The sequence below is a fragment of the Mercurialis annua genome, linkage group LG1-X (genome assembly GCF_937616625.2).
Source record: "Mercurialis annua linkage group LG1-X, ddMerAnnu1.2, whole genome shotgun sequence".
Lineage (NCBI taxonomy): Eukaryota > Viridiplantae > Streptophyta > Magnoliopsida > Malpighiales > Euphorbiaceae > Mercurialis > Mercurialis annua.
Genome location: NC_065570.1, coordinates 48,044,201 through 48,068,533, shown reverse-complemented (window position 1 = coordinate 48,068,533; position 24,333 = coordinate 48,044,201). Strand labels below are relative to the sequence as shown.

Sequence of the window (24,333 nt, the reverse complement as noted above, 5' to 3'; positions counted from 1 at the left end):
GATTTGGAACGTGCTACTCGATGGGCATCATCGGGACTGCGTGCGCACCGGTAATTATTATGGTATTGAGGTAGGTTTGAAATACGTCTCACCTTAGTGAGGGCACCGGTGGAAGATACGTCTCCTGGGCTCACTATTTATTAAGTGATAGTCGGGGATCGGTTATTGAGATACGTCTCACTGACACGACAATGGATTTAGACTTGTGGTTTAGGGTTTCATTGATAATCCATAATGAAAATGTTTTATTAAACGTTTTAAAGGTTTTTAACTTAATAAATGTAAATGGTTATATAAACTCTACTCAGTAAATCTGACCCCGTTGTTTCCCAAATTTTCCAGGTTTATGATTTGAGCATTTGTCGATCTCCGTTTCTTCATTCTCGGAGGTTCTTTATTTATTTCAGAAATAAAGTGTCGAACTATTTTAAACTCTTAGACCGCAGTAGTAGTTTCATATTATTCATGTCTTAGTCTTACGTTTATAGTTTTGACTATTGTTTGTTAGATTGGTCCAACTATTATTATATCGTTTTTAGCATGATTACAGTGTTTATGGTATTTATATTATATTGCCATACTGTTGGAGATTATTTTGAGATAAGCGTACTTTAAATATATGTTGTTTATATGTACTGCTAGATTAGGCTGAAGTCTCAGTTGCCCCCGAGTATGTGGTTTTATGCAGGTACATTGTTTAAAACGTGTTAAGTTGGTTATCCGCAAGGCTAGCTACGGGTTTTGGTACCACCATACCCATACCCTAGCGCCGGTCACGATTCATGAAAATGGGTCGTGACAATAAGTTAAAAATGAAGGATTGTTTTAAGGCTTAATTACCAAAAAACCTCCCACCTTTTAGCCCCTTTTCAAATGCACCCTGAAGTTGCAATTTTGTCAGTTGCACCCTAATTCGCACCTTTAGTTTTCAATTCCACCCTCAAGTGCTAAATTGATCTCTTCTCCATTTGAAAAAAGTTAAAATAAGTCATCCATTTTTAACTTTTTGTGTGGAAAAGAGTTCAAACAAGTACTTTATAAGGGTTTTTATGAATTTTTCCCGAGTGAAAAAGAGTCCAATTTGATTTTGAGGGTGGAATTGAAACTCAAAGGTGAAAATTAGGGTGCAACTGACAAAATTGCAACGTCAGGGTGCAACTGAAAAAGGGCTAAAAGGTGGGTTTTTTTTTTGTGATTAAGCTTTGTTTTAAACTCTTTTTCAAATGAAAAGAGTACAATTTAATACTTTTGGGTAGAGATGAAACATAAAAACTCAAAATTGGGTACAAATGGTGTTTTTACAAGGTCAGGGTATAAACGAAAAAAAATGCAAGGTGGGTTTTTTTAAGGAATTAAGCCTAATGTTTATAATATATCAAATAGCTTTTACGAATAATACACGAAAGTAAAATGTAACTCACATGGACCGCTATCCAATCTACTATGCTATCAATATGACAATAAACCCTTGCTAATCCGAACTAGTTGATCTCGCAGCTTGCCAATGTGTATGTCACATGCTCAAATCAAATATACGTTAAGAAAGTAAACGTGAGCCTATTTTCAAAACCCTAAGTTATAAACTTAAGTTAAAAACAATCTTATTCCATATTCAACTCCTAACTTCAATAAATCCTTAATTGAGTTCTTATTTAATCGATATGCTTGTATCAATTTGAACTTACCATACAAATGTTCATTTTCCTTATGTTAACATTAACATTTCATTCTCGTTCTTTGTCATTTTCAATCACATTTTGGATACCCGATTAAACTAGTTTTGAACTTCGGAAATGTCGCGTTGGAGTAGGGCGTTTCAAGCCCTAAGTGCATGGGAAGGGGTGGCCTTTCCCCTTCCTCATGTCGTGCCCTCCCCTAGCTGAATAGGGGAGGGACACGACGCGACCTACCCTAGCATGTCGCGCAAAGGCTGGTTGCAGCCCCTCGCGTCGCGTTGGGGCTCGGCGCGACGCGACAGGCCTTATTTGGCCTTATCGCGTCGTGTTGATGCCTATCACGTTGTGAGACCCCTGCTGGACTCGTTTTCCAGCAGGTGTGACGACTATCTCGGCCTCAAAAACTCCTCGGATACATTCCGACATGCTAGTTAATGGTTGCTACATAAGACCCATCTCGAAAATCATAAAAAACGGCAATAACAACATGATTCTGACGTGTTTGATTCGATCGCACACAACATAACTCAAAACAGCCCTATTATTTACCAAAATCTAAGCTAAAAACACATCCTTACCTCGTTTTGATTCTTGGGGAAGATAGAGGATTGAATATCGAGAAGATCAATATAAAGAACGCGTAATTCCGATGAGAATTGATCAAACCCTAGCCATCGCCAAAATTTCCTTTCAATTTGCTATATGATGCTTCTTTTGATCATATGAATTTGATTCATATTGAAGTTCTTATATAACTTGGCCAATTATCGATTTTAAAATAATATAAATAAAAAAATGCTACCGTCAATTAGAAAAATCAATAATTGACAGTTGCAGTAGAAAAATAAAGGGTTTGTTTAGAGTAGAATAAAAATAAAAAATAAAAATAATAGTCAATTAAGAAAGGACAAATGTGTCTATTTTATGAACTTAGTATATGTATTTATTTTTGATTAAGTCAATCGCTAAATTTTAAAAATTACTAAATTAATATAGTTATTCTAATCGATACATAGCATCAAAAATAAGGCTAACTCTAAATTGAATTATAAAATGAACCAGTTAATTTTTTACTATTTAAACTTAATACTAATTATGCAAATTAGGATTGTTAATATAATTTATCTAGATGTAATTTTATACAATTAAAATCCAATTTCAGACATAGTTTTACACTATCAATATTTTTATGAACTTAAATCAGATTTTAATAATATATTTATATAGCTCTTTGAAGTTTAGAAGTTGATAAAATAAATTCAAACTAACTTGTCAAATATAAAACTTAAAGATTTCAGAAATCGTAAAAAAATATTCTTCATTTTTAGACCATGAAATAGTTTATGTTAATTAAATAATTATTTACCCGTAATTTTAAATTAATTGTTAGTTTACAATTATAAAAAAATAAAATAAAATAATCAAAATTATTATATTTAATTATAATTACAAGTATACAATAAATTTTGAATTTGATGAAAGTTTATGCTCAATTAAATATTTTAGAATAATTATTAAAAACCCATAATATTAGGTTAGTATTACTCATTGTTCTATTTTTAGGATTGATATCATACAAATTCACCAAATTTACTCGTTTTTTCATTTTAATCATGCCGTTTAAAAATCGTCATTTTCATACACGAACTAATTTTTTTTCTCAAATTCATACACCTTTCAAAAATCCGTTGAAAATCGCTGAGTTGTTAATCGAATAATGACATGTCATAACAAACTATATAATGACACGTCAACAATTTTTGCCAGATTTTTAAACGGTGTATGTATTTGAAAAAATTTGGTAGTTGTTTTATGAAAATGACGATTTTTAAACGACGTGACTAAAATGAGAAAACATGTAAAGTTTGTGAATTTTTATAACATTACCCTTTATTTTTATAAAGTCAATTAATATTTACCATGACGTCTAATCAAAATTAACTACAATCACCTTTTGTTAAGAGGGAATTTCTTACACTACACTATTTCCTATTTTATTTACGTTATTTTTTTTATATTTACTTTTTTAACTTTTGTTTTACGAAAAATATCTTCATATCTTTTTTCACTTTTTAATGGTTTATTCTCTTTTTAATAGATTTTTTTCTGGTATTTTTTATATTTTTATCGTGTTTTTAGTGTAACTATGGTGTATTATAATATATCTATTGTGTTTTTTTAGTGTAATTATGTTTTTTTTATAGTGCAATAATAGTGTATATATAGTGTATTTATGGCATTTTTGTAGTGTTTTTATGGCGTATAACATAAAAATACTGCAAATACATCACAAACACTGCACATACACCATAAACATTGCAAAATGCACCATAGATATGCTGAAAAAAAAACAAAAATACACCAAAAAGCATAAATATTCATATTCCGAAAAACACCAGAATTACACTATCAGTACACAAAAAATACACTATAACATAAATACATTATAAAAATACTGCAAATACACCATAAATCAATTCGTTCTTTACAAAATCAGTAGCATTAAAATTAATAAACAAATCTATAGATAAGAGAAAAATAAAATAATTAGATGAATAATGGAACAATTTTATAAATAAAAAATCATAGATCTACAATAATTTATTTATAAAATGTTTAAATCATCACAAAAAATCTAAAAAATTATAAAAAAAATCTAAAAACAATATCGAGAAATCCATAGTGCGAAAGGAAGAGCCGAACGAAAAAGCGTAAACGGAAAAGACGAATGGAAAAACAAACGAAGGAGACGAGAAACTCATCGGAAGTAGACGAACGGAAGCGCGAACGAAAAAGCGAATTGAAGAAACGAACGGAAAATCAACCGGAAAAGACGAACGGAAAATTAATCGGAAGAGACAAACGGAAAATTAAACGGAAAATAAAAAGAGAGAATTTTGAGGAAGAGAGAGAAAAGAAAGAAAAAAATTTGGCTATGTAAAATTTTAACCTAAAATGAGATAAGATTTCTATATATAGTAATATTTTTGTAAATATATTTGTTATTATTGTAGAATGGAAAATTATGAAAAGATGGACAAATTTATTGTAAATATGTTTCAAAATGAGGTATTTTGGGAATAATCCCTTTTGTTAATTGAATGATTTGATTGTATTTTTTTTTATTTTGACCTTTATATTTATTTTATTTTTTAAATTTTATAAAAGTTTTAAAGAATTTAATTATTTTTTTTAGAATAATTAATAATTACTTGATAAACAATAATATATTTATATCTTATAATTAAGTTTAAAAATATCAAATATAATATAATTTAGCCCGGTTCAATCTAAAAATCACAAATTCAATTATATTTTTGGTTTGAATTATTTTAAATAAAAACATTAAAAATTCAATATTATTTTTACCAAACAGAAATATATAATATTTATTATTAGATTTTTTTATTTCTAAACTTTTTCAAAAGCTATTATAAAAAAATAATATTTAATAAATATTTATAATTTTTTTATAAAGTTTGTTTAGCTTCAATGGTTTTATAGAGTTTATAAAAATCAATTTACAGGTTAAAAACTATTTTATGTTGATAATATAAACTCTTCGACTTAGTTAAATACTCTCTCCGTCCCAAGATAGGCAGTTTAGGACAAATACGGATATTAAGAAATTTAGGTTCTATAGATAAAATGAGTTAATACATAAAAAAAATACCATACTTGCCCTTATTTAATATCGTGGCAATTTTTGTCTTTTAGTGACTTTTGTTGTCTTTTCAAGATATTCCCTAGAGCAAATTACTATGACACCCCTCACATTTGATATAATTCGCAGTTTAGTCCCTCTTGTTTAAAAATTGAACTATATAGCCCCTCACTTTTAGTTTTGTCAACGATTTAGTTCTTCCATCCATTTTGGATGTTAGTCAACGAAACTATATGGTCCCCCACTTTTTTTTTCTCAACGATTTCATCCCCCAGGTTTAATAATTAATTTACCCATAAGCCCCTTGACTTTGTTGACTAACCCTAAAAATGGATGGAGGGACTAAAATGTTGACGGAAGCAAAAACGAGGGGCCACGTAGTTTAATTTTCAAACAGAAGGGATTAAAGTGTAAATTATTTCAAATGCGAGGGGTTTCATAGTAATTTGCTCTATTCCATATAATTAATAAGGGTATGTTTGACAATTACTTAATAAGATAAATATCTAGTTTCTTTAATTTGGGACAAAAAATAGAAATATTGTCTATTAATTTAGGACGGGGGAAGTAGTAGAGATAAGTGATGGATGAGAACAATAATGAGAGGAGAAAAATGGCAAAACAATCTCTAAACTATATAGTTTTGATTCATAAGGTTTTTAATTTTTATATGATTTTTTCAAGTCCCTAAACTTTTACTGTTTTGGTTTATCAGTTCTCTCAATTTTTATTTATCTTTTTCAGACTCTAAATTTTCGTTTTTTATTTTATTGGATGTCTAAATTTTTATTTTTTATTCATTAAATTCTTAAATTATCTCCGTGTAAGAATCAAATGAACGAAAAATAAAATTTTAGGAATTTGAGGTAGCCAAATAAAAGTTGAGAATCTATTAAATTAAAAAATGAAAATTTAAAAACATGAGAAAGTCAAATAGAAGTTGAGAAATCTAATAAACCAAAATAGTATAGTTTAATGAGTTTAGCCGGAGTAAAAAGTTGATTGTTTAAAAGTTAGGGGTCACTAATAACGATGATTTAATATGAGGGGTTTTTAAGTAATTATCTCTTATATTTCTCCGCTTTCTCCGGCGGACCAATTTAGAAGACTTTCACACAGTACCCTTAGAAAAGTACAAAATATCACCTTCAAAGAATACAAACTCGTAATTACCAGAAGTCATCAAGGGCACAATAGTCACAAAAATAGGCAGTTATACATAATTAATTAATAAATTTACCGAGTCTAATAAAATTAAAATGAAATTGCCACTTCTTCCACGTTCAATTTTAATTTTGTTTTCTCATATATTAATTTCTCCCAACGGTCCATTCAATGGAAGAAATGGTCGCCAATGTTTACTTGTCAACGCTTCCATTTCACTTTCAAAAACCCTAAAACCTCTGACAATCGATCATCACTCATCAATTTTTATGCAAACAGAGAGAATTGAAAACGACGTAGTACAGTGTTTTATGGCGGTGATGGAGATGGTGATGATCGTCGGTTCGGCACTTGAGTTCTTAGTGCCGTCATGGTGGGAGGTTAAAGTGACGGTTGCTGCCGCCGTTTTTGTCATAAGTTCGTTTTGGTACTTCTCGTGGAGTGGCGGCGGCGGTGATCGATCGCAACAGCAGATTCTGGAGAATTCCGGTGGGGATGATGATAAATACAAGGTCATTTTTGTCTTTTCGTTTACTGTTACTACTTAATGTGGATTTCTTTTTTGTAGTTGAATTTGTGTGACTTGTAGCAGTAGTTGATTAACTTTTTGGAAGGTTATTTAATTTTATATCCGCTCTTAGTTATCAATTTGAGTGTTAATTGAAGCTATAAATGGAAGAATATTATGTTGATGTTAGTTTAATTTATCACAGTGTTGGTTTAAGTAAGCATATGGATGATCTTTTACTTGTGGTATTTTTAATTGGAATAAACCGTGTGCGTAAAATCATGCTGATTTTAATGTGATTAAACTGCTTCACAATTTTCTTGCTTTTTGGAGTTGAAAGAATTGGTTGTTTGCAACTATTATCTTTCTAAAAAATGAGAAATGACTAAATTAAACTTAGTATAATAATTATTGAATTTCTGCAATTTAATGACTTTCCAAACAAGAGATTATTCATGATTTTTTTATTTTTGTCCTTTTTTTAGCATTCTGTCTATATTTCAAAGTGTAAGCATACATAGTTTCTTAATTCCTTTTTCAAGTCTTACTTTTCGTTCTAGACAATTTGTTGCAGTTTTTTTTTTGAAGATATGATTTAGAAAACGAGATTCTACAATTTTTCAATAGCAGGGCATATTTTAACCATTTCATATGCTTGAAGTACTTTATTCAAACAAATTAAGAAATTAAAGTATGCTTTACATTGTAGGAGTCATATCCTTGTGAGTATAATAAAAATTCGTGATAATTAATGAGATAATAGACTTTACTAAGACATGTTGCATTTAAGACCTTGAGACATTACAGGAGTCATACCCATGTGATATAATAAAAATTTGTGATGACTGGTTAGATAATAGAGTTTATTAGGACATCATGCTACATATAAGATCCTCATTTAAGTCTCTATATTACTATATAATCTCTTGTATGAAGTTAAATATTTAGTCTGGGTGTTAGTATGCCGTCATGTTGGCTAATAACCATTTTCCTCTCTTTCGAAGACCAAACTCCAGTAGTATTTCTTTTATGCAATGTTACTAGCTATTTGTTTCTTGGAGTAATTTTCCACTTCTTTGACATGCAGTTCTGCACTTATTTTGTAGATGGGCCAGTTGAAAGGAGATTCTCAGGGCAATTCTGCATATTTAATTAAGGTATATTTGGTTCTTGCTGATGTGTTCGCTACTTGAATCTTTTTATCATACATTGATCAGTTGAGCATCGTATGCTGATTTAATGTTATATTCTTTTCCATCTTTGTCTCTTTGTATCTCAGTTGGAATTGTTGGCAGCTAAGAATCTGATTGGTGCAAATTTAAATGGAACTTCAGATCCTTATGCTATCATTACCTGTGGTTCAGAAAAGCGATTCAGGTTATTTAATTTGTATCCCATTTTTGTAATTTCATGAATGATAAATTAGATTTTGATAGAAGTTATTTTGATATAATTCTTGTTTTTGATAAGTTAGATGCCTCCTCCAATTTTTCTCTGTCATTGACTTCTCAACTCCTAAATTAGATGTTTTTCTCCTTTTTTTTATTTAGGGTACCTTAGAGCCTCATTGCAATTTCAGGTTTCTTTTTCTGTAGGGACTTTTTTTATTCTTCAAATGATTATTATCATGGGGGTAGGATTATTATCACCTTTTCTTTTATTTTCTCTTTTATTGGGCTATTCTTTACATAATTAAAATCCCTTGACTGACTTCTAAGGAATTTAATATTCTGGAAATGTATAATCTCTTTAGCACATAATTACTGTACGTTATTGTTCAAAAGGCATAGTTTTAACTAGTCCAGAACTTTTTTATGATATTCTATCTCTTTGTTAATTTTCTCCTCACTCTTGTTTCTTTACGATTCTAGAAAGTACCTGATGCCAAATTTTCTTTATATCCAGTTTTCCTTTTCCCCCCTTCTTAGCCCTCTTAAATTTTGGAATCCTTACATAGCTTCTCCTTCAATTCCATTAAGCATTTAAGTTTTGGACTACGATTCGACGATAAAAGAACTATAAATCAGGTACCTCTGCATCTTCTCCATCAGTTGAATGCTTGCTTTGAGTATAGTGTACACCTATAGATCAGGTAGTTGCTAGGTTACATGGACTCGGGTATGAGTGTCCAAAATGGACACATGTTAAAAATACGTATGTATGGATCCGGAATAGGACTCGGATACTTAGGTACGATTTACATGTACACATGGGTACTTAGATACCTTTCCGTGTCCCTTCTTTTTCTTATGTTCTTATGATCCTTCAGTCTTCATCACTCTTTTCTTCTAAGCAACAACTTCGCTTTTTATCTCTGGAAGTGTCGAACTAGGCAATCCATTCTCCTTCCTTGCATTTCTATGTCCCTGCAAGGCAATCCATTCTTCTTCCATGTGTTTCTATGTCCCTGCATATCTCTTTTCTTCTTAGCATTTCTTATCCCTTCTTTTATCTCGTGAAGTGTCCAACTGCAAATAGAAGAGTCCGACCATATCCGATGTCATATCCTGTGCCATGTCATCGACACGGGTACAGCAGCACAAATTGAAGAGTGCTAGGGAACTTGTGAAAGAAAAAACTAGGAAAGCTAAATTTTTTTGTTAGATAAGTTTATGAAGTTCAAGATATTTAAACTTGTGGTTAGCAGAGAGATATTACCGTTAAACTGTTATCGGATGATTGATCTATGCCAAGTTTACTGGTTAACATTCTGCTGTAGTTTCACTTGACTTAAAAAAGAGTATCATTTTACAATAATGAAATTAAAATTAAAGCTTTGACACAAAATAAAAATAAAAATTAAAGCTATGGTTAAAGATGTTAAAGTATAATTTATCTCAGATTGCTCTCTAATGCTCTAGGACTTATTTTACCTACTTTGTTGCTGGTACAGCTCAATGGTCCCCGGCTCAAGGAATCCCATGTGGGGAGAAGAGTTCAATTTTTCGGTTGATGAGCTTCCTGTCCAGGTAACATTTATGAAGTTTTTAGCTAATGATTGACCATTATGAGAATCACTGTTTTACAATAATTATATTAGATATTTGATGATCCTTCCTATAAGTGAAGAAGTTTAGAAACAGTTTTATCTATCAGTGTAACCATACATGTGTAACGGACAATCATTTCTCGTTTATGCTGTTCTCTAAGGCCTATTTTGAGTTTGTGATCCTATATGCGGAATAGTGTTTTTGGTTGCTCTATTTAAACTCACGTTAATTATTTAGCATGTGCAATTTCTTTTGATGAATTTCACATGAGCACTGATGGATGTAATGTAAATTCGAAGTGGAAATTAAATGGACTGCTATACATTAATGATCCCAGCACTTGTAACGGGTGCTTATACTTATATCTGAAGTTCTGCAAAGGAGCTATAGTCTTTAAACAGATTTCTGTCCTAAGTGAAATGCTGTTAGACTTATATTGTTGTACAGCATACATGAAAAAATTTCTTGATAAATATTTTTGAATTGTTTTAAATTTTTCTGCTGCGTTAGCAGATTCAAGTAACAATCTATGATTGGGATATAGTTTGGAAAAGCACTATTCTGGGCTCGGTAACAGTTCCAGTTGAAAGTGAAGGTCAAACTGGTGCAGTATGGTACACTCTAGATAGCCCATCTGGGCAGGTAAATTTCTTTCTAATTTACCTTTCCATTTTAACTTCATCACACTGCGGTACTTTTTTCTTTTTGTTTAGCTTGGAAGCTAATATATTATGCTTCCTCTCAGGTCTGTCTCCATATTAAAACAATTAAGCTCTCTGTAAATTCTTCCAGGTAGTCTATCGCTCTTTACTTTGTAATGCTTTTGTGCTCTGTGATTTTTCATATATTTGAAGAATTTTATTATATTTCGCATGCATTCTTTGGTGGTTTTAACTAAGCAAACAATTGAATCATTTAAGTATATTCTTTCCTTTCAAATCATATTCAACAGTGAATAGATAAAACAAATAATGGTAGAAATGTTTTTTTTTTATTGAATTAGCTCAAATTTTGATTATGTTAGGGGCGTGAATGGATATGCTGGAGCTAATACTCGAAGAAGGATTTCTATAGATAAACAAGGCCCTACAGTGGTTTATCAGAAACCTGGGGCTCTGCAAACAATATTTAACCTCCCTGCAGATGAGGCAGGATGCTTAAACTCATTTTTTGTGTGATTTCTGTTTTTTCTTTTGAAACAAAGTTGAAAACGTAGATTTTTAATTTCTCTTTTGTAGCATTTTTCAATTTCAACCGAGTTCCTTCTTTTTAAATTTTTTCTTCACCAATTTCTGGCCTAACCTGCTGTTAATTTCAGATTGCTGAACGCAGTTATTCATGTGCGCTTGAGCGGTCATTCTTATATCATGGCCGCATGTATGTTTCTGCGTGGCACATATGCTTTCATTCCAATGTGTTCTCTAAGCAAATGAAGGTAAGCCTGTTTTTTTCATTCATCACGTAGTATTTTGACACGTTGTTCTGATTTCTTTCTTTATATTGCACTTTGATCAAGTTAGAAAGCATTGCAGTGCCACCTGCCAATCCTTCGCTTGTAGCCTCTGACAGTCTTTCATTTACGTTTCACAGGTGATTGTACCTTTAGGAGATATAGATGAGGTATGTTCTTATCTTCATGAAAGTCCCTTGTCTAGCAGCTATTAGAGCATTGAGGCTTCTCTTAGGGGTGTCTTCAATGTCTAGTTTCATTTTGGATAAGACACAGTGGTGACACATCCTGGATGTGTCAAAATGTGACTTAAAATTTTGCATCCAAACAGAAATGTTACTTGAGATAATTCTCTATGAGGTCATTGCTGTCTATATCTCAGCTTAGGTTGGCTTTCTTGATTATTTATTGCATAAGATAAATTAATTTTAATTTTGAATTTTAAGTTTAAGTTGATCAGGGTTTATTACGTAGAATTCTACGGTACCATTATCATGCATTTGTGTTTATTGAGGCTTCTCTTAGGGGTGTCTTCAATGTCTAGTTTCATTTTGGATAAGACACAGTGTTGACACATCCTGGATGCGTCGAAATGTGACTCTTTAAATTTTGTATCCAAACATAATATGTCACTTGAGATAATTCTCTATGAGGTCATTGCTGTCTAAATCTCTGCTTAGGTTGGCTTTCTTGATTGTTTATTGCATAAGATAAATTAATTTCAATTTTGAATTTTAAGTTTAAGTTGATCAGGGTTTATTACGTAGAATTCTACGGTACCATTATCATGTATTTGTGTATACTTTTTTCGCTTCTGATTGATAATTTTTTCTTCACAATTAATGTGAAATCATTGTATTTGGATTAAGTTATATTTAAAAATGGTAATTTAACTTCAGAGGCTTATTTATAACAGTTATATTTGAAAGTTTAATTTAATACTTAATAGCAATGCAGTATAAAAAACTGGACATGGACAAATGATAATGAAGTTGTGCTATACAATATATGACTAATTTAACTAAGATTATTCAGGATGCATTGGACAAGAGATAAAATTGGATCGAATTAACACTAGGAATTAGCATGATTAAAACTGAAAAAAACGCCTTTGAATTAAATGCAAGTCATTGCAGTGAGTTGGATGAGAAATTTGAAGTACAAGCGCTTGCGAGTATAGTGATTGAAACTAAACAAACACTTCCAGAAGATACAAACAATTCATGTCTATGTGCAATGCATTTATTTATATATCTATTTAGAGGTTTGATGTATACAAGTTTATTTATATATTTTTTTGGTGTTCTTTTGTTACTATATTGTGTCATAGAATCTAATAGACTGTTGACGTCATGAGTCTCTGTGTCGCATGTTCAAGCTGTCAAGCCCACATATGTTTAAAAACAAAAGTGACGGTGCGGGCATGTTTCATGGTTTATGCAGATACGAAGAAGTCAGCATGCGTTCATCAATCCTTCCATAACAATTATACTTCGGATGGGTGCTGGCGGTCATGGCGTGCCTCCGTTAGGGAGTCCTGATGGTTAGTTATCAACTCAGATTTTTCGGAAACCTCCTATTCATTAATTCTTTTTTAATTGAACCATGGATTTCCATAATATCATATGCAAATATTTGTTATTGTTCCCAACTCACAAGATGCCTCAATGTTTATCTCATCTCAATGCTTTTGAGTCATAGGGAATTAATATGAAACATTCTCTTTATTTTATTTTGGAGTTTCTTGTTTTATTAAGGCTGTTTGTCTCAGAGTAAATCACTTTCTATGGAAATGCTTTTTGTAATTCTATCTTTATTTGATAGCAATATGGATACTGTTTATATAAATTTTCCCATATGTTAATAATATTTGTTTCAGAAAATTAATAGGTGTGAGGGTTTATGCTGTGCTTTACTTATTGTTATATTTGATTGGGGTACAAGATGACTATGAAATCTGATTCATTACTCTAGGTATGTGATACATTGTAGTAGTCCTTATCATCAATAGGGGCCTCTGGAGATTGGAAATGCTCATTGGGGGATTGCCTGTGCAGATTTTCTTTTAGTTGCTTTCACTTATCATGATTTCATAGATGTTTGGCAATGATTCTGCACCTGTCGTAGGTGTTTTTTTCCGGTTAAGTTAGGTGTTTGAATTGATGTTAGGACAGAAGCTTAGTGTTGTTATGGTCTGCCCATTCTAAACTCTTTTCTGAGCTTTGATATCTCTTATTGAGCTGTGAGGAAAAAATGAGATGTGCATTAAGTTCACTTAGCATAAAATTGTTGCTTTGAAGCTTCTGAAAAAGTGCATTTTTCAGATTTGACCACATTTTTGCTTGACATTATATCTAATGGTGATCTGCTATTTCAGTTACTTGATTAGCATTTATTGGATTCTTTTTTCTTTTTCCTTTCGTTTCTCTTTTTTATTTGTATCTTTTTGAAGATTGTGGAATGCTATTTAGAAGCAATGGCAATAAAATGGAGTTCTATTTTTTTTTATATCACAAATTCATTTTTATAGGTGAGTTTATATGGCTGTTATCCTTGGTTGACATTTTCAGGTAGGGTCAGGTATAAATTTGCATCCTTTTGGAACAGGAATCATGCATTAAGAGTTCTACAGCGTGCAGCAAAGAACTACCATGCTATGTTAGAGGTTGAAAAGAAGGTATTTTCTGGTGCTTTATGAACTGTTTCTTTCATTTTAGAAATCTCTCTCATATCTTTTTATTTCATGAACTGGAAGTTGTCAAGTCAAGGTCATTCCTCTTTTATATATACCATTTCTATGCTGTGTCAATGGGCTTAAATTTGAAAGCTTCGGTTATATTGTTAGCAAAGAAAAAAAAAAACCTTGTTCATGCAGTTACTTGTCTTTGGAACAAGTGCATATATATGTGTTAGGAGTCCTTTTTCTCCTTCAGTCCTAGCTGATAATTTTATTCCCCATCAGTTTTGCCAACAGGCACCTCCTATCAAATCCTACTGATAATCTTTATTTTGATTTACAAGTAAATAATGAAGAGTGTTCCTTCCCTGTCTGCAATAGACTCCTTCTACTTCCATCTCTTATTTCTCCTTGAATTTTATGTTCTGTATTTGAGAATCTCCATTGTATTGCAATGAGTTCAGTTGATCCTTTAATATCCGTGCATTGCACAACTTGTTACTTTGCAGGGAATCTTTTTAATACCCATGTGCTGCACAGTTTATCATATGTAATGGATCTTCTTTTGCTAATTGCGCAATATTCTTGTTCATGTAATTTTTTTAATTGTAATTGGGAATGTCAAAATTTATATGTCCAACAGTTAGTGGGCTCGTGGCTGTTTTTATTCAAATATATTCTAGTAGAGAGATGGTATTTATCTTTGGGTTTCCTGTCCTTTGTTGATTCCCAATGATGCTGAAGCTTCTTGTGCTATTATCTGAATTATACCACTGCCGCCTTTTTGCATGTAACCTGATTGGATATTGTCATGATTGTGCAGGAGAGAGTAGAATCAGCATTGCGTGCTCATAGTAGCTCCACTAGAGGCAACATCAAGATTCCTGATGATATTGTGACGAAAGTTGAAAAGCATCAAGTTTTTATCAAGGAAGAGGCTCTTGTTGGTATACATAATGTATGGAACATTTATTGCCTCTACTTTTTTGTGTGTTTACTTATTTCCTTATTGCGTTGTATAACTCGATTGCATATTTGTTGCAGGATGCATTTCCTTGTGCAGCAGAACAGTTTTTTAATATATTATTAAATGACGACTCGAAGTTTACAAATGAATATCGTGCAGCTAGAAAGGATACCAATCTCATTGTAAGTTGAAGATTAATTGGAAAAGTTATTATTTTTTCCTTCATAGTCTATGAATTGGTCTTCTTGTTTATCTGCTCTTAACTAATGCACATGTAATGGGCATGATTGGCGGGAAGCCGGGAAGTTATGGGAATGTGTGTATCACGGTGAAAATGCTTGATTGGAACATTCCCAACTTTGGACAATTGACAATAGAGTTACTATTTACGGAGGACACTGTGATGTCTAAAAAATATCTTCCCTGGATATTTACGATTTTTTTTTGGACTTCTAACTCACTTTCCAAAATGTCCTTTAACATGTATCAAATAAGTTTACCTTAGTTTTGCAGTGAATTTCTGATGGGGTGCGTAGTTTACATGTCTTGAGACTTGAATTGTTGGCTTGATATGTCTGGAAGTTTGCTGTAAAAGGCTATTATGCAGTCATGAAAAGTTGGTAGCTAGACTTTGACTTTAAAATATCTTTATAGTATATAGCCTGTCCTCAGTATGCCCTCATGCAATGTCATTTAGTTCTGCAATTACTAATGCCAAGCATAGTGATTAATGGGGCTTCAAGTATAATCATGTAATTGTTGGAATGGAATGTGTAGATCTTCTTTGTCTTGGTAAGCTACTAATTTTCTATTAATACTTGCAAAATAAATGGTGACTTGCTATATTATGATATTTCCAGATAGGACAGTGGCATGCTGCTGATGAATATGACGGTCAAGTGAGAGAAATAACATTCAGATGCATATGTCATAGTCCCATGTGTCCACCAGACACAGCAATGACTGAATATCAGCATTATGTATTATCAGCAGATAAGAAAATTCTTGTACGAGATCATCTATTCTGGCCAAAACTTTTTATTCATGCTATTAACAATTGCTACCATCATTTTAATTTATTTTTATCATTTCTTTTATAAACATGCTTGCAATCTAATTTCATGTTTCTAATGTTATATTGGCATATATTCATTACTTTTAAATGCCCTTCTCTCTTTAGGTATTTGAAACAGTACAACAGGCTCATGATGTTCCGTTTGGGTCCTATTTTGAGGTATGTACTTTTTAAACGACTACACTTTTAAATACAACTCATCTGATAGTATATCTGCACATCGCAGCTAATAAAAAAGGCTCATATTAACAAATGAGCATAACATAAGATACTAGACATAATTTCAAATTTCTTCTGTTCCACTTGCATTACTCTGGAGTCTTGTTTTGTGAATATTTTTCTTCAAGCTGGTATGATAAAATTACTGTTACTTGATGCTTATAGATGAAACTGAAACATATTGTTTGGTGCTTCTGTAGTTATTCACACTTACTTAAATGGTCTCACCTGCTGCATCAGGTTCATTGTCGCTGGTCGGTGGAAACGAATGGTGAAAATTCCTCAATATTAGACATTAAAGTGGGTAGGTTAACCGCTCCATTTCTTTGAAGTACTAACTGAGAGCTGATATTCCATTCATTTTATGTTTTTACAGCAAAAGTTCTTAATTATTATCCACACCTTTTTTTTGAGAATCCACTCTGCTTTTTTGATTTAAAGCATTTTCAATTGGCATCTTGGTACTTTATCTGGTAGGTGCATCCATTGTAATTATCCATTTTAAATTGCTGCAATTTATGGAGCACTTCTTGTTTTGCGCATGGAATTTTAAAATCTGAATCCAGAAAGATCTATGTTTTAGACATTTTGAACTGCTGATCTTTTTCGGTGCAATGACGAGGAGCCAGTGGTTAGCATGTGATATATTTTTCTTAAAAACTACATAGAAACATCCTGATGGATTGTGGGTTTGCATGAACATGTTCTTACTTGCATGAGGTGTAGGTGAAGTTTGATGTGTCAATTTGAAGTCTTAAAAGAAGCCATGGATTACCAATTGTTCTATAAATGCATGAGGTTTTACCGTTTTAGGAGTCATCTTGTAATCTGTATTGATTGATGCATATGTAGTTTATGCTGGATAACATTTTTTAATGCTTTGATGTCATTTTACTGGTGAACTACTCAAATTTACTAACTAGACTTGGTGTGGCCTGGTGGGGTGGGCATGAGGTCTATTGTTCAAGTCCTCACACTGGTTGTGCATGGTCAAAAGAGAATCAAAATTTTGACAAATGCTGAACCAAACTTATAAGGATTTAAAATATCTCACACTGGTTGTGCATGGTCAAAAGAGAATCAAAATTTTGACAAATGCTGAACCAAACTTATAAGGATTTAAAATATTTCAAAATGAAACCGAACTTAACCAATCAGTTTGGTTGATTTTATTGATTTCTTTGATTTTTTGATTCGGCTTATATCAGAAGTAAACCATTTGTTTTATTTTCAGAAATGAATAGAACCGAAAACAAAAGTTTTTGTATGTCAAACCAAAGTGAATCGAGTTTGTTGGTTTGGTTTGATAAGGGAATTTACCCTTAAGTACACACTTGGCCTGTATTAGACCCTATATATGCCGCATAAAAAAGTAGCAATTAGCTACTAATTAACCACATTACTGGTTGAGATCTTTATTTCATCTCTAATAAATTGGTGGAAATCAAATGTGACCATAATTACAGGTGCACATTTCAAGAAATGGTGTGTAATGCAATCCAAAATTAAGGCGGGGGCAATTAATGAGGTTGGTGCATATCTTATGATTAAGAGTAAGCGAAAGCATACGATATTAAGTGTTTTTCCATCGTCGTTACATGCTCATAATTGTGTTGTTTATGATCAACTTGTGCAGTACAAGAAAGAGATGGAGTTGATGCTCGAAACAGCGCGAACTTATATCAAATCACATAATACGAGTAGTGAGGATGACAAGCTCTCTTCCTTCATTGTAACACAAGATACCAGAGTCGATTACACCAACATTCCAAATTAATTTTTTTCATTATATATAGAGTAAATGTTATTGTATCAATGTCTTTTGTTTTGTTTTTTTATATTTAAAAGCCACGTTCCTTTTTGGTGGCAATAGGTGTAAATTTTGTGTTATTTGTAAACTTCACCCTCTCTCTTTAAGAGAATCAGTGGTGAGTGTTCTTGTATGTTTATCATGTAATTTATTCAATTTAAAGCAGATATCAATTTGTTATACAATACGACTACCATTATTTGCTTCAGCAAAATGAACGATTCTATTGTCTTTCTCTTAATAACAAAAAATAACTTGTAGGAAACCAATTGAACAAAAAGGTCAATGCGCCCTTTGAATTTGTTATACGTGGTCATTTAATTCATTTTATATTTTTTTGATCAACTAATTCTAAAACTCTTTCACTTTTAGATCAAATAAACTTATAATTTATATTTTTATTTCAAATAGATTTAGGATAATTAAAAAAGTATCTAATTATTTTTTTGCATCCCGATTTATATTTTATGCGTTTAAAAATATAATCATGGGGTTATTTGACCTAAAAATGAAGAGTTTTGAAGTTAGTTAGTTAAAAAAATATAAATTGAGTTAGATGACTCCATGTCACAAATTTAGAAGACGCGTTGACCCTTTGTTTGAACCAATTTGAAACCAATTTGGTTACAGCATTCTGTAAATCACTACCTCCTTTTCTTTTGTAGGGTTATTTTGTGGATACAGTATCAATCGTATTAAGACAATGTAATCTTTTTATTCTCCAGTGATTGATTCTCTTCACTTTTATATGAAATAAAAAGGTTTTCGTCTTTTCTAAACTTGCACTATTTTCTAGAATTTTTAATCTTAGAGTTGGCAACTCCTGGATTTTGAACAATTATATTTAGAGTAAATAACAAAACTATACAAAAAAAGGAATAATATTACAAAAATGCTAAGTCATCTCTATTATTATATCACCACCTAAAAAAGCTAAAACTTTACATTTAATACCTTCCCAATGAGAATGCAACACATGGCACACACAAAAAAAATAAAAAAAGCCAAAAACGCGTCAGAATGGGTCAAAAACGCGTCAGAAAACGCGTCTGACTTGCGTCAGTCACGTGTCAGTCACGCGTCAGTTTGTCAAAATTATTCACATGTATCATTTATGTATCCGCGATGTATCAGCAATGTATCAGAAACATATTTAATTATCATTTTCTCTTATTTTTAAAACAAATATATATGTATACATATACACCCAAACACGCATACTATTTATATTTATTATTTATATCCCTATAAAGTGTATGTATAGCATATTTTAAATTAAAAGATACATGTATCACATATTTTAAAAATACATAAATTATGTTACAAAAAGAGTATTCATAAAAAATGTTCTTTCTACATGTTTGATGCGTGCCTTGTTCTTTTATTATATATATATATATATATATATATATATATATATATATATATATATATATATATATATATATTCATACACACACTCTCATATATATGTATTAATAATGTGTCTTTAATGTGTATGTATAACATATTTAAATTAAAGCTACATGTATGATATATTTTAATTAAAATTTATGCATCAATAACATTTTAATTTGTTACTCGATATAAACATCTTTATAATTTGGTTGCATTTTTTTAGCTCAGTTGCCTAACATTTAAAAATTATGTGTATCTTGTATGTATGTACAAGATATTTCTAACATATTTTAAGCATTATTGTTTCCGATATATCTATCAAAATATATGACGTGTATCTGAAATGTATTTATAACATATATCATATTAAAAAAATATGTGTTCCATATATATATATATATATATAAATATGTATCCTATATATATATATATATTTAAATTAAATATTAGAGATTTATCTAACAAATACAAGTAAGAAACATGTCAAAATACGTTTAATTAATTAATATATATTTAAAATGTATACATTTGAACTGTTTTTTGATATGTATAATTTATATATTAAATAGAAAAACACAAATACATCCAAGATACATTTCAGATACGTCATATATACATCTCATTTTTTCAAGGTGTGACTGAATAAACTTAGTTTTTAAATTCATAAAATGGCCGAGAAAAAAGTGATGCTAAAAAGTTATAACTATCGCTCAGATAAGCATTTCCTTATATTTTCAATTATTGTAAACCATATACCAACAGTTACTCTACAATTATAATGATTCACTAGTTTAAAAATCGATCGATGTATCTACAATATATCAACGATGTATCGGTAATGTATTATTGATGTATGTGTGATGTATCTGTAATGTATCTACAATGTATCGGTGGTACATTGTATTTGAGCTGTTTCTAACATGCATTCGATATGTATAACATATGTATCTGATATGTATTTAAGATGTATCTCGAAGACAGTCACATACTATTAATGGAATTTATTGAAAAACTATATCTTAGACATGATAAATCTTAAATATATAAATAATACATTTCTTTCTCATTTGCAATGCTATCATATTTTCTAAATAAATATACTGCCATTTTTATAAAACAAAAAAATTAAATTAAACTCTATCGAATTATACACTTCCAGCAAATGGATTGAATGACGAGGTTGATGAGTTTTGGTTGCAAAGAATTTTCACAATTCTTCTGGCTGGCAACACCTGAACACTAGACCTCTTGAAAGTTCTAATTTCCTCCTCCACATTTTTATCCCACGATGTATCAGAGATGAATCAATAATGTATCAGAAACAACTTAAATACATTTTCTATACATCTTAGAGACAACTTAAATACAGTTTCTAAAAAAAACTATATACTAAACTTCTCACTAAAGACACTGTTAAAATCATAAACTACAAATAAAAAAAAGCACATAAGAGATGTTAGCAAATAATAATATACTATTTATATCACATAATGTATAAAAATAATAAAAAAAATACATCTCTTAAATAATATAAATAGATGATATACATGGATACATAAATAATACATCACTTTTTCATTTGCTTTATTATATTTTTTTTAAAAAAATGCATTTCCATTTAACATAAAAAAATTAAATTAAATTCTATTGTTAAGAATTGAAATAAATTAATATAATTAATAACATAATTTTCATCTCTAAATCAATTTAAATAACATACAAACATAATTTAATATATCATTAACACAAGTATATAGATTCAATTATTTGTAGAGACAAAATTCAAAATACGACAAAAATTATTTAGATACATTTTTTAAAAAATAAAATGTTATGTGAAAGTTCTCACTAAAGACATTGTTAAAATTATAAATTATAAATAAAAAAACACATAAGAGAAATTAACAAATAATAATATACTACTATTTAATAATCTATATCACATAATGCATAAAAAATAACACATTTCTTAAATAATATAAATAGATGTTAAATCAGAACTAAGGCTAATAAAATGTAAAAATAATGCATATTTGAAAAAAATAGTAAAACTGCATATGGATAAATCCTTTTTGCTTAAAGAAGAGAGCAAATGATTAACATCTGCAAATGAAGAGCTGCCATCTATTAATTAAACCCTTAATCCAAAATTTTATAGTTAAATTTCTCAAACAAAGTCTAAAAAAAAAAGAATTTAACATGTCCTAAATCAATCAATTAAGGCATGCCCCTAAATCAAGGACCACTGTCTCTCCTTCATCTTTCTCCATCATTAACCAGCAGCAGCCATTTTCACAAATCATTCTTCAATCCTAAGAAATTCTTTTAAATTATAATCAACCCAACCAACCAACCAACCCAACCATTAAATCTTGAACCGATTGAGATGAAAATGGTTTCTCTTTATTTTTAATCAGAAAATAGGTGAAAATCAGAAAAAAGAAATGGAGAAGAGAAGGAAGAAACCGTGTGCCTAAGAAAAAAATGAATTAAAAAGGACAAATGGAAGGCTGTAATCAATTAGGTATGAAATGTAAACTTTTCCCGTTATTAGCTCAAAAAAGTAAAGAAAAAAATAGCATAGGTGTAAGATTTAGGAAGGCTTAGCATTTTTGTAAATAAAACCCCTTTTCAGCCCAGTTATGTAATTTTCTCTTATATTTAATATATATAATAACCTTAGAGAATCTTTTTAATAATTTTATTTAACTAATGTGAAAAGTAGTAACTATTCTAATTTTTATGGTACTCAATTTTATTTTTTTATGAAATATAAAGAGTACTTTAGTGTACTTTTTTAAGTGGAGCCAATCTTTATATGTACTATAATAAAAGAAATTAACATTAATCAATAAACTAAAGATCATAATACAGTCGACCCTCTAATAATTAATATACATGGTGGATTAATAATTTATTAATTATTAGAATTATTAATTTATTAAATACTTTATAAGACGTAATATTAAAATTGGTTCCCTAATTTTTTTATTAATTATTAAAATTATTAATTTATTAAATATTAATTATTAAAGGGTCTACTGTAATTAATATCACTATTTTCAAGACATTCAAATACAAAACAAAAAAAAAAGAGAAAAAGAACAGAATATCAAACAATTTTTTTTGCTTTACACGTTTCTCTTCTGCCTCCATCATAAAGTCAATTATCTATAACTCAAATAATATGGATTCAGCAATATTTTATTAAAATAATGGGTGCAATTCTTTCCACAAATACTCTTTTTCTCTAATAATAAAAATGAAATAGAAAGTATTGACAAATGCAGAAAAGAATATAAATTCTTCTCCAACTCATTGATAGAGTGAAAATCATAGGCACTACCTGTTTAACCCGTTTTATGTTTTTTTTTATATCATTATAAATTTCAGTATTAAATATTTATTATTTTTGTGTCAATATAATCTAAATAATATTGTTCGATTTAATCCAAATTTATATTATTATAAAGGTTTAATGGCAAAAAAACCCAAACCTTTACAACTTGTTGTAATTTTATCCAAACCTTTTAATTTTTGCAATAATATACAAATTGCATTATTTTGTTGTAATAATAGCCAAATTGCACTTTTTATGTGATTTTTTTGAGTTTTTTTTTCATTTCTTAGGACGTTTACTATATTATTATATATCAAAACATAATAATAGGCTAATATCTTAATTGAAAACAACAAGTTTAGCCATCAATTTGACTATTATTGCTACAAAAAATGTAATTTGGATATTATTGTAACAAAAAAATGCAATTTGGATATTATTGCAAAAATTAAAAAGTTAGGATAAAATTGCAACAAATAGTAAAAGTTTGAATTTTTTTACCATTAGGCCTATTGTAAATGCACATAAACCTACTTTTACTCAATTACTTTTATCTATTTATGCCAAGAATTATTTTTACTTAAACAATATTAATATTATCACTTAATGTAATATTATTTTACAACTTAAATAATAATAACATTAGTTTTTGTAAGATTAAACAAACATAAAATTGCATTAATTTAAAAACAGAAATCACTCAGTAGTACCGTAATAATTAATAATTCAATAATTGGATAAATCAGAATTAGATCAATCAAAATTATTAAAATATTCACTAAAATCATTTGACAGAGGAGGTAGTGATTAGTTTGTTATCTCTTTTATACATAATTCTTTTTTTCTTCAACTCCCATAAATGCACCAAATTCAAAATCTTCAATAGAACTAAAATTTGTAAATAAAATCTTTTTTTTTTCTTTTTCCAAGATAGAGTTAATTATGAAGATTTAAATTATAAAGGATGAAAGTCATATAATAAAGACTTGCATATGATCTTTCAAAAAATTAAACTACAAAATAATAGACAATAATAAAATACAAGCAAAAGAAATAGAAAAATAAAGAAAATTGTAGACATAGATGTTCAAAACTTAACACAACGAAATTGTTGGAAGGGTGTTTCGAAATTTTCTTGCACCGATTTATCAATCAAACCCCTTGAACCGTTGAAATCTACTATTTCCGATCGTCGATCTTCATCTTCATTAAAACTCTATAGAGATAGATCCATGTCCTTTTCATTTCTTAAATCTACAATACTTTTGAGTTAAAGCTCAAACAAACACTAAATTTTTTTGTGAATTTAAGAAATATAAACAAAAAAAGAAAAAAGACTTAAACTTTATTTCTAACAAGCAAAAAATAACACCTAAATCAAGCAAAAATTAGACT

At 29.9% G+C, this 24,333-nt stretch overlaps 1 protein-coding gene across 2 annotated transcripts; it reads left to right on the top strand.

The window, feature by feature from the left end:
- The first annotated feature begins 6,584 nt into the window (after positions 1 to 6,584).
- LOC126663473 (BAG-associated GRAM protein 1) lies at positions 6,585 to 18,414 on the top strand. Of its 2 annotated transcripts, none has more exons than XM_050356426.2 (18): positions 6,585 to 7,016; positions 8,119 to 8,169; positions 8,292 to 8,389; positions 9,906 to 9,981; positions 10,516 to 10,644; positions 10,748 to 10,794; positions 11,027 to 11,150; positions 11,321 to 11,437; positions 11,593 to 11,622; positions 12,896 to 12,995; positions 14,023 to 14,129; positions 14,953 to 15,087; positions 15,174 to 15,278; positions 15,957 to 16,103; positions 16,277 to 16,330; positions 16,631 to 16,694; positions 17,857 to 17,918; positions 18,027 to 18,414. In XM_050356426.2, exons 1-18 carry the CDS (start codon positions 6,600 to 6,602, stop codon positions 18,165 to 18,167), a joined length of 2,004 nt encoding a protein of 667 aa, XP_050212383.1. In that variant the 5' UTR covers positions 6,585 to 6,599; the 3' UTR covers positions 18,168 to 18,414. The 2 variants fall into 2 exon arrangements, with proteins under 2 accessions (XP_050212383.1, XP_050212384.1); XM_050356427.2 differs by having other exon boundaries at positions 17,857 to 17,943.
- Positions 18,415 to 24,333: the final 5,919 nt, after the last annotated feature.

What these genes read in the sequence shown, in the direction of transcription:
- LOC126663473 (XM_050356426.2), top strand. Translation starts at nt 6,600, where the DNA reads ATGAAATTGCCACTTCTTCCACGTTCAATTTTAATTTTGTTTTCTCAT. An exon ending in CTCTCTGTAAATTCTTCCAG is followed by an intron (nt 10,795 to 11,026) that starts GTAGTCTATCGC and finishes TGATTATGTTAG; the next exon opens with GGGCGTGAATGGATATGCTG. An exon ending in TGTTCTCTAAGCAAATGAAG is followed by an intron (nt 11,438 to 11,592) that starts GTAAGCCTGTTT and finishes TACGTTTCACAG; the next exon opens with GTGATTGTACCTTTAGGAGA.